We start from the raw sequence: 10,194 nt of genomic DNA on the forward strand, positions 1-10,194 counted from the left end.
GCTGGAGTGCAGTGGCACAATCTCAGCTCACTGCAACCTCCGCCTCCTGGGTTCAAGCAATTCTCCTGCCTCAGCCTCCCAAGTAGCTGGGATTACAGGCATGCGCCCCCACATCCAGCTAATTTTTGTATTTTTAGTAGAGATGGGGTTTCATCATGTTGGCCAGGCTGGTCTCAAACTCCTGACCTCAGGTGATGTGCCTGCCTTGGCCTCCCAAACTGCTGGGATTACAGGTGTAAGCCACCGCCTGGCCTAAAATGAACTTTTGACTTACCATCAAGTATTTTTTAATAATAGTATAGTATTTTGACCTTGTGTGGGAAAGGCACAGATTTTGTTTTCTGGTGACCCCTAAGTGACATTTGTTATTAACCTCATCATTTCCCCACTCCTGCCATCCTCACCTTGCAAAGCCAACACCTCTGCTGGTCCCACTGGTATCTCGAAGGATACGGGTAGAGATAACCTGGCCAAAGGGCTTCAGCATCCCCTCCAGTTCCTGCTCATCCATTGACAGTGGGAGGTTTGAGATGTATAAATTTGTGGGGTCCTGTTCCTGTTGCTATGGAAATAACAATGAGAAAATGAGGCTCACATCTCTTATCCCTCTCCCACCCTCAGCCCTCCTCACAAATGACATTTCAGAAAAGAGACTATAGGAACGGTCCCACATAAACAGAGATTATTCTATTTGTTAACACCCAGTCCCACTACCATGGGTTGTATATTGAGTTCCAGGAGGGAAAAGCGCAGATTTAATATTTCTAGTACTATACAAGCCCATCATACAAGTCATAAATGGTGTTTGGCTGTCTCTTTCAGAAACAGGCAGAGCAGCATTCCCGCTCTCCCCAGCAGCCGGTGTGGTGCCCGAGGCTGGATTCCCTCAGACTGCCTTGCTCCTTGGCTGGCTTGTTTGAGCAGTCCCTCCCCACTTCTTTTCCGGCCAGGCCACGCAGAATCCTCTAAGTAGGAATGCCTGTTCACTACCTGATGGAGGAAGAGTAGGAAGAAGGGAGAAGGGAACAGGGAAAGAGCCAGATGTGGAGTTCACTGGGTCACCATGGAGCCCTGAAAGCTACAGTCTCCTAGGACCCTGAAGGCTCCTAAACCTTTGAGCTTTTGCCAGAGGGTTTTCCTCCTGGAAGAAGAGGTAGGAGAGCCTTTTCAGGGGACAGAATGTACAAAATGGCAATATCATCCAATAGTTGTATTTTTAAGAATTTAAGCAGTCACACTGCCCTAAACAGTGGTGGTCACCAGCAACCTTAATCCTCTTCTGCCTTTTCCTTTTGTTTTCTTTTTCTTTAACTATTACAGAAAAGGTGTCTAGCAGGCCTGCCTCACAAGCTCTATGTATAATACTCATAACAGCTTCAGAAAGGCAAAGGGATGACCAGGCGCGGTGGCTCATGCCTGTAATCCCAGCACTTTGGGAGGCCGAGGTGGGTGGATCACAAGGTCAGGAGATCTAGACCATCCTGACTAACACGGTGAAACCCTGTCTCTACTAAAAATACAAAAAATTAGCCAGGCGTGGTGGTGGGCGCTTGTAATTCCAGCTACTTGGGAGGCTGAGGCAGGAGAATGGTATGAACCCGGGAGGCGGAGCTTGCAGTAAACCGAGATTGTGCCACCACACTCCAGCCTGGGCAACAGAGGGAGACTCTGTCTCAAAATAAATAAATAAATAAATAAATAAAATTAAATAGAAAGGCAAGGGGACAATCCCACCTAACAGAAGAAGTGAGAGAAAAGCTTCTAGATTTCTAGTAGTCTAGGTGAAGACAACAGTTTCAGACAGATCTGAGGAGAAGGGACAGTTTCCTCCCTTGATGTGGCTTCCCTCCTGCCTCCCCAGCCCACTACCCAGCCCCTATGGGGAACAACATTGGGAGGTGGAGAGCATTGTTCTGAAATTCTGAGTTGCACAACTGACTTGTTTAGAGAATGCTGCAAAACCACCACAAACTGTCCTGTAGGGAAGTGGGGCCAGGGTGAATAATACAGGGAAAATAGGGAAGCAGCAGGAGTACTGGAGGAGGCCGCCTTACCTTTCTTGCTGTCAATAACTTGGTGAGAGGAACAGAGCTGATAGAGCTACCTGCCACAGACTTTGAATACATCTTCCTCCAGCAGCCAGGGGTGCTCATGGACTGTCTAGAAAGCACTGTGGATAGCCCTTGCCCACTCAATTTCATGGTTCGTAAGCCCTCTGGAAACCTTAGAACTGGAACTTTGGTGCTAACCACAAACCCCTTGGAGGAAGAGACATGGGGTAGTACCCTTACCTTTGCCATCTGTGCCTGTACACCACTGGCCTTCAGTGCTGTTACAGCTTTCTGTGCTGCTGAAGGGCTGTCAAAATCTACAAAGCCATAGCCTGGAACAGAGAAACAGCATCACTAGGAAGTGGGAGGTGTAAGGAACACAGGGAGGTCCAGGCTTTTCAGGAGACAGAGGAAGGGTTATGATCCATGTAACAGAAATGGGAGGGAGAAAGAGCTACTGAGAGGTTTCAGGTAGTTATCCACATGCTCCTCAAACCCTGAGATGTGATCTAGTTTGTGGCTAAGAATGCCAAGGCAATGAGCTATTCTGGTGTCCCTGCCTTTCTCCCTCCCCCTTAAGAAATCTGAGGTTTCAGGAACTAGGCTCTTCTAATAACCCAAAGTCCCCCTATACCTCTAAAAGAATTCGCTCCTCTCTTTTCTTGATATACCCCAGAAATGCTAGGCATGTGGGGAATGCAGCCTCTCCAGAGCAGACCACCAGCCACCTGCTGGAAGAAGTCCCTCACCAGCCCAATCTATAGGCATTTCTCTTCCTTCCACTCTTCCAGTTCTATCTAGAACTGCTCAAAACCCCAATAAAACTACTCACCCTCAGAAAATAACACCCACCAAAACACTCCCAAAAAAAGGCATTTACATGGCTTTGCTAAGCAGAAGGAAATCTTACCCACTTCTACCACCTCATCCAGGGAAATACAAAGTCCAGAATAAGCTCAGTAGACTCAGAAGTGTTTTGTACAGTCTTCTGGCCTTGGGGCCCTAAACAGCATTTTCAGCTCTAGCTATTTGGTCACCAAATAATCTAAATATCTCCTAATCTTTTAAGCCTAAAAATTTCAGGGACTCCTCGCTGACACTGTAGACTCAGGCATCTCAGCAGTAAAGGGCAGTGGCAAGGGATGGCCTCACTTACTGGTGCTCTCCATCACCAAGGACAGTTGTTCTCTCACCTTTGCATTTGTTTGTGGTCTTGTCCAGTATGGCCTTAGTGGAAACAATCTTGCCATATCTAAGGGAGAGGAAAATGCAAAGTAATAATCTGGGGGCAGAGACTAAGAATAGGACAGAGATTCAGACATCTCGACAAATCCATGCCCTTTCCATGGTCCAACTTTTCCTACTCAAGCCTTAATAAAAATAAAAAAGAAATGGGAGCCGGGTGCAGTAGCTTACACCTGTAATCCCAGAATTTTGGGAGGCTGAGGCTGGAGGATCACTTGAGGTTAGGAGTTTGAGGCCAGCCTGGCCCAACATCATGAAGCCTCACCTCTACTAAAAATACAGAAATTAGCTGGGCATCACGCCAGTAGTCCCAGCTACTTGGGAGGCTGAGGCAGGAGAATTGCTTGAACCTTACAGTGAGCCAAGATGGCACCACTGCATTCCAGCCTAGATGACAGAGCGAGACTCCATCTCAAAAAAAGAAAAGAAAGAAATGGGTTAAAAATGACACACTTAATATAAACCCATCCTCCCCAAAGGTACCTAAAAGAAATAAGGTAACTGTAGTCCTTATAATACCAACACATTTCTCTCTTCTTTCCCAGCTAAGACTCACACACTAGCTGGAAAGAGATGACTGTCTTTTGGGGAAAGAAGCTTGGCAATGTCCACATAAAAGAGTGTGTAGAGGCAGAGCGCTGGCTGGAATTCCCTGAGGACTAAAAAGAATCCTTGCTATTACTTATTTTCTTTTGGAAAACACCACGGATCCTATGAAAAAATTATAGACATTGTTCTTCTCTGATACCCTATTCCCATCACCCCTCCACTGACCCCTTTAACTGAAGGTCAACCTGAGCCAAATTGCTTTGGTTCAAATGCTGGTTCTGCCACATTTTAGTTATGTGTGATCTTGAACAAGTCATTTAACCTTTTGGTGTCTCAGCCTCATCATCTGTAAAATGGAGATAGGATTGTTAGGAATGTGAAATGAATAAGCACAAATCATTAATGTCTACCACATGGTAAACACTTAAAAATTTTAATTGCTATTATTATTATACTCAAGGAACCTCAACTATAGTACCTCTCTTTGCCTTACTCTAAGACTTCTATTTCTCACTGTCAAGATCTGAGAGTGTTAGGGAGGGGAGTGGGAACTGTAGTATTAAAAAAATTTTGTGTGTGTGTGTGCGTGTCAGGGTCTGGCTCTGTTGCCCAGGCTGGAGTGCAGTGGTGTGAACATGGTTCACTGCAGCCTCGAACTCCTGGGCTCAAGCAATTCTCCTGCCTCAGCCTTCTGAATAGCTGGGACGAAAGATGTGCACCACAATGTCCGCCTAATTTAAAAAATTATTTTTAGAGATAGGATCTTACTATTCTGCCCAGGCTGGTCTTTAATTCCTGGCCTCAAGCAATCCTGCTGCCTTGGCCTCCAAAAGTGCTGGGATTACAGCTGAGAGCCACCATGCCCAGCTCTAAGAAAATCATCTTATAAACAAAAAAAGTCTAAATTTTGGTGATAAGGCCAAAGGGCTGCATATCCTTTCTTCTTCTTCTTTCTTCTTCCTCCTTCTTCTTCCTCCTCCTTCTCCTCCTTCTTCTTCTTCTTTTCTTTTCTTCTTTTCCTCCTCCTCTTTCTCCTTCTTCTTCTGCTTCTCCTTCTTCTTCTTCTTTGAGACAGAGTTTTGCTCTTGTTGCCCAGGCTGGTACGCAATGGCGCGATCTCAGCTCACTGCACCCTCAGCCTCCCGGGTTTAAGCGATTCTCCTGCCTCAGCCTCCCAAGTAGCTGGGATTATAGGTGCACACAACCACACCCAGCTAATTTTTACATTTTTAGTAGAGACGAGGTTTCGTCATATTGGCCAGGCTGGTCTCAAACTCCTGACCTCAGGTGATCCACCCGCCTCAGCCTCCCAAAGTGCTGGGATTACAGGTGTGAGCCACCACACTTGGCCAAGTTATAGATTTTTGTCCAGTAAAAATGCAAATTATTTCTGTACAGTAGAAAAAATAATTGCAAAGGTTAGTGGCTTTACTATCCTATAGGACATAAACCAGTTTTTATCTAATGTAGCAATCTTATTCCAATATTCTTTCTTCATTTCCTATAGTTCCTCAAATGTTCTTTGAACTAATTTTGCCATCCTGCTGGTTGGTTCCCTCATTAATGAGTTATAAAAATCTCTGACACTTGTTCATTTTATATTTGCATGACAGTTGTGTTTTCTTTTCATTTTTCGAAACAGAGTTTCGCGCTTGTTGCCCAGGCTGGAGTGCAGTGGCACGATCTCCGCTCACTGCAACCTCCACCTCCCTGGTTCAAGCGATTCTCCTGCCTCAGCCTCTCGAGTAGCTGGGATTACAGGCATGCACCACCACACCCAGCTAATTTGGTATTTTTAGTAGAGACAGGGTTTCACCATGTTGGTCGGGCTGGTCTCGAACTCCTGACTTCAAGTGATCCACCTGCCTCAGTCTCCCAAACAGCTGGGATTACAGGTATGAGGCACTGTGCCCAGCCTGACAGTTGTTTTTTTCAACTTTTTGAAAATTATACTCTGGTAGCAGAGTCACATGGAACTTCTAAAACTTGAGTAGCAGTGTATCACAGATCAGGGACTGTATTAGAGGTGTTCCACTAGAAAAAAGCCTCTACATTCCACTCCAGGAGGGTGAAACTATTAAAGAGACAGAACAGAAATCACCAACAAAGTCAGAAGTACAAGAGCTAACTGAAAATAGTTGGCAGGGACTGAATTTGAGAACAATACCCCAAACAAGCAATTTTCCCATCTCTCTTTCCATCCCTAAAGAACATATGATGACTGATTTGTTTTCACTCCTTGGCAGCATCTCACTGACTTTTTTAGTGGAACTTCTGTGATCCAAAGGATTAGACAGAATAAGCCAAGCAATGCCCTGGAAGCTGGGAGCAGAACACATTAAAAGGAGGGTGAGGATGGATGTGGCTACCCTAGCCCTTCCAGGCTACATACTTGGATTCATTCCCAAGTTTAGGCAAGGGGAGGGACTCCTGAGAAGTCTGACTGTGGGGCTGAGGACACAAGTGCTGCTATCCCTATGAAGGCCCCAGGGTGGAGCTTGCTGTGGTCTAGCAGCTGAGACTTTGAGCTCAGAATTTCCACTGCAGCTGGCAACAGCTGGGTCACTGCTGCTGCTTCCTTGAAGGAGCCCCTCTGAGAACCAGGAGTTCCAGTCCTAGACTCCACGCCTCTCCTTCCCACATACCAGACTTTAGGATCCAGCAATATTTACTTCCTCTACAACCCAGGGAGAGACAACTGGGACAAAGGCAGGAAGTCCTTCTACGCATGAGAAACATCCTTCCTAGAAAGGCTTAACTCCCTGCTCACAGCAGACAGAGGGCTCTACCCACCTGCTCTGCTCAGTCTCCTCGTCAGGACTCCTATGGCACCTCTTTCATCCCTGCCTCACTCCTGCCTCTCCACAGTCCCCTTTTGGGCTCCTTACTTCAATCCTACATGCTGCCCTTGACTATACTTATGCTTCAGACTCAGCAAAAAATAAGGCAATTGTTCAGAACGGCAAAATAAAAATCACTCTGTATCTGTGGGTTTCCCACTTGTGGACTGAACCAGCCATGGATTGAAAATATACAGGAAAAAAAAATGGCCTTTCTTCTAAGAGAGGTTCAGGGAAAAAAAACTAAATTAATAACTGTTGGGTACTATGCTTAGTACCCAGGTGATGAAATAATCTATACACCAAATACCTGAATCCCGAGTTTACCTATAGAACAAATCTGCACATGTACCCCTTAACCTAAAATCAGTTAAAATATATTTTTTTAAAAAGGATGGTTGCATCTGTACTGAACATATGCAGACTTTTTTCTTGTCATTATTCCCTAAACAATACAGTATAACATTTATTTACATGGCATTGGTATTGTATTAGGTATCATATATAATCTGGAGATAATTTTAATGTATATAGGAGCATGTGCATAGGTTACATGCAAATACTACACAATTTTATTTTATTTTGATTATGTTTGAGACAAAGTCTTGCTCTGTCACCCAGGCTGAAGTGTAGTGGCGTGATCTCAGCTTACTGCAACCTCTGCCTTCTGGGTTCAAGCGATTCTCCTGCCTCAGCCTCCTGAGTAGCCGGGACTACAGGTGCCCACCACCACGCCCAGCTAATTTTTGTAGTTTTAGTAGAGACGGGGTTTCACCATGTTGGCCAGGCTGGTCTCAAACTCCTGACCTCAGGTGATCCACCCATCTTGGCCTCCCAAAGTGTTGGAATTACAGGTGTGAGCCATTGTGCTTGGCCACTACACCATTTTATCTAAGGGCCTTGAGGCCAGGCTCAGTGGCCCATGTCTGTAATTCCAGCTTTTGGGGAGGCCAAGGCAAGAGGAATGACTGAGCCCATGAGTTTGAGACCAGCCTGGGCAACACAATGAAATCTCATCTCTATAAAAAATACAAAAAAATTAGCCAAGCATGGTGGCATGTACCTGTAGTCCTAGCTACTCAGGAGGCTGAGGTGGGAGGATTGCTTGAGCCCTGGAGGCTATGGTTAGTTGTGATTACACCACTGCACTCCAGCCTTGGTGACAGAAGAAGATCCTGTCTCAAAAAAAATGGGTAGGGACATGAACTCGGTGAATTTTGGTATCCATGCAGGGGGACAGAGGAGGTCCTGGAACAAATCTCCCACAGATACTGAGGAACGAATATACGGTAAAGTCTAATCAAGATTCTTCTCTGAGCAGGGTGCAGTGGCTCACACCTGTAATCCCAGCACTTTGGGAGGCTGAGGTGGGCAGATCACCTGAGGTCAGGAGTTTGAGACCAGCCTGGACAACATGGTAAAACCCCATCTCTAGCAAAAAAAAAAAAACAAACACAAAAATTAGCCAGGTCTGGTGGTGTGTGCCTGTAATCTCAGCTACTTGGGAGGCTGAGACTCAATCTTAAAAAAAAAAAAAAAAAGATTCTTCTCTGTCTTGTGATGTGAGAGAATTTCTGTAGCACATTATATTTAGTACAAGAAACAAAATTTAGAAATCAAGGACCTAGATTGATATGATACTCTTTCCCTCCCTCATAAACCAACATATCTGCCAATTCCCACCTCTCAAAAATTACCAGTCCAAGAGAGTCCCCTTAGTTCCACTTACATACCTTTCTAGCAAGGTAAGCTGAGATAACGGACCAGTTAAAAATTTTTTTTAATATATATTTTTACTGTATTTTTTATAGAGACAAGGTCTCACTATGTTGTCCAGCCTGGTTTTGAACTCCTGAGCTCAAGCAATCCTCCTGCCTTGGTCTCCCAAGGTGCTAGGATTACAGGTGTGAGCCACCATGCTCAGCCCAAGGACCAGTTTTAGATATACACCAGACTTTATTTTTTATTGTTTATTATTTTTTGAGCTGGACATCTGTGCACTCTTGTCATTTTTCCAACATTCCTAATTGGGCAATTCCATGATTCAAATCTACTAAAAAGAACTCTGAGGGGTCTTCACGGGGTAGATGTACAGCAATTGCTTCTATCTCCACCTTCTTTATCTGCTAATTTGAGGTCTCCATTCCCAAGGAATATCTCCAGCAGCAGAAAGTCTCCGAAGTACATGATTTGATTGGCAAGTCCCACTTTCTTCCATCCCCACTGCCAGCTCTCTCATGCCTTCTAATTAACATCTATAGAGATACTAAACTTTTCTATTCAAGGTGTAAGGACAGCAACTTTCCACTAAGACCATCAGGTTGGGGGAGGTGCTGGGAAGAAAGCTGGATATTAGGCTCTAAAGGCCCGTCCCACACTGGCTTTCCTTAAAGAAACACATAAAAGCTTTATAATATATATCAGTAACAGGTAGAATTTTTTTTTTTTTTTGAGACGGAATCTCACTCTATTGCCCAGGCTGGAGTGCAGTGGCATGATCTCGGCACACTGCAAGCTCTGCCTCCTTGGTTCACACCATTCTCCTGCCTCAGCCTCCTAAGTAGCTGGGACTACAGGCGCCACCACCACGCCTGGCTAATTTTTTTTGTATTTTTAGTAAAGACAGGGTTTCACCATGTTAGCCAGGATAGTCCTGATCTCCTGACCTCGTGATCCGCCTGCCTTGGCCTCCCAAAGTGCTGGGATTACAGGTGTGAGCCACCGCACCCGGCCAGTAGCAGGTAGAATTTTTTAAGAGAGAGGCTACTGAGTCTCTGGAGTAGAAACAAAATGTTATGTGTCTTTTGTTTCTCTGTGTCTATGGAGTAGAAACAAAATGCCATTGCCTTTTAGGATAAGTGAGCTGGCAAGGCCAGGGGTGGTGGCATGCGTCTGTAATCCCAGCTACTGAGACAGAAGGATCACTTGAGCCCAGGAGTTCAAGACTAGCCTGGACAACATAACGAGACCATGTCTCAAAACCAAATCTATACTGTCCCTGGAAGCCTACCCACATGCACTCCAACTTACGGCTGACACAGCTTGACAAGATCTTGGTCAGTAGTGCCTGGTTGCAATCCTCGGATGTATAGGTTGGTTTTGCTCAGCTGGTCATTTCCATTGCTTCCACTACTGCTGTTAGGTGTACTGTTGCTTGGGCTAGGTGGTGCCATCTGCTGAGCCAGTGACACATATGGCTGCAGGGAGATGAGGAAGAGGTAGAAGGATTACACATTTACATGTTGGAGAGTGAGGAAGATCCTGGCCCTCTTGAAAAAATGATTCCAAACTATATATAATCACAAATGTGCACTCACTTGGACACACACAGTTTGTTCCTTAGCTCCGTATTTTAGCACAGAAGAAGAAATCCAATGCCACATTCTGAGATAGCCCAAAGACTTAAAACCCTGTTGTAGCTTTTAATACATCCTTTATATTTCCTATTCCTTTCTCCCTCTTTTTGCCAGCACTTACATTAGGATTTCCCAGATAACACTCTGTAGGCC

General features: G+C 45.1%; 1 protein-coding gene across 1 annotated transcript in view; it reads right to left on the minus strand.

Annotated features, from left to right (window-relative positions):
- Window positions 1-10,194, minus strand: part of RBMS2 (RNA binding motif, single stranded interacting protein 2) — an 82,506-nt gene that overhangs the window by 17,806 nt on the left and 54,506 nt on the right. The window contains exons 2-5 of the mRNA XM_011926098.1: window positions 9,716-9,882; window positions 3,245-3,303; window positions 2,292-2,383; window positions 405-562 (exon numbers count right to left, since the gene is read on the minus strand). Coding sequence (XP_011781488.1) covers window positions 405-562; window positions 2,292-2,383; window positions 3,245-3,303; window positions 9,716-9,882 — 476 coding nt within the window. The remainder of the gene's footprint in view (window positions 1-404; window positions 563-2,291; window positions 2,384-3,244; window positions 3,304-9,715; window positions 9,883-10,194) is intronic.

This window comes from Colobus angolensis, unplaced genomic scaffold (assembly GCF_000951035.1).
Source record: "Colobus angolensis palliatus isolate OR3802 unplaced genomic scaffold, Cang.pa_1.0 Scaffold67, whole genome shotgun sequence".
NCBI classification, from domain to species: domain Eukaryota; kingdom Metazoa; phylum Chordata; class Mammalia; order Primates; family Cercopithecidae; genus Colobus; species Colobus angolensis.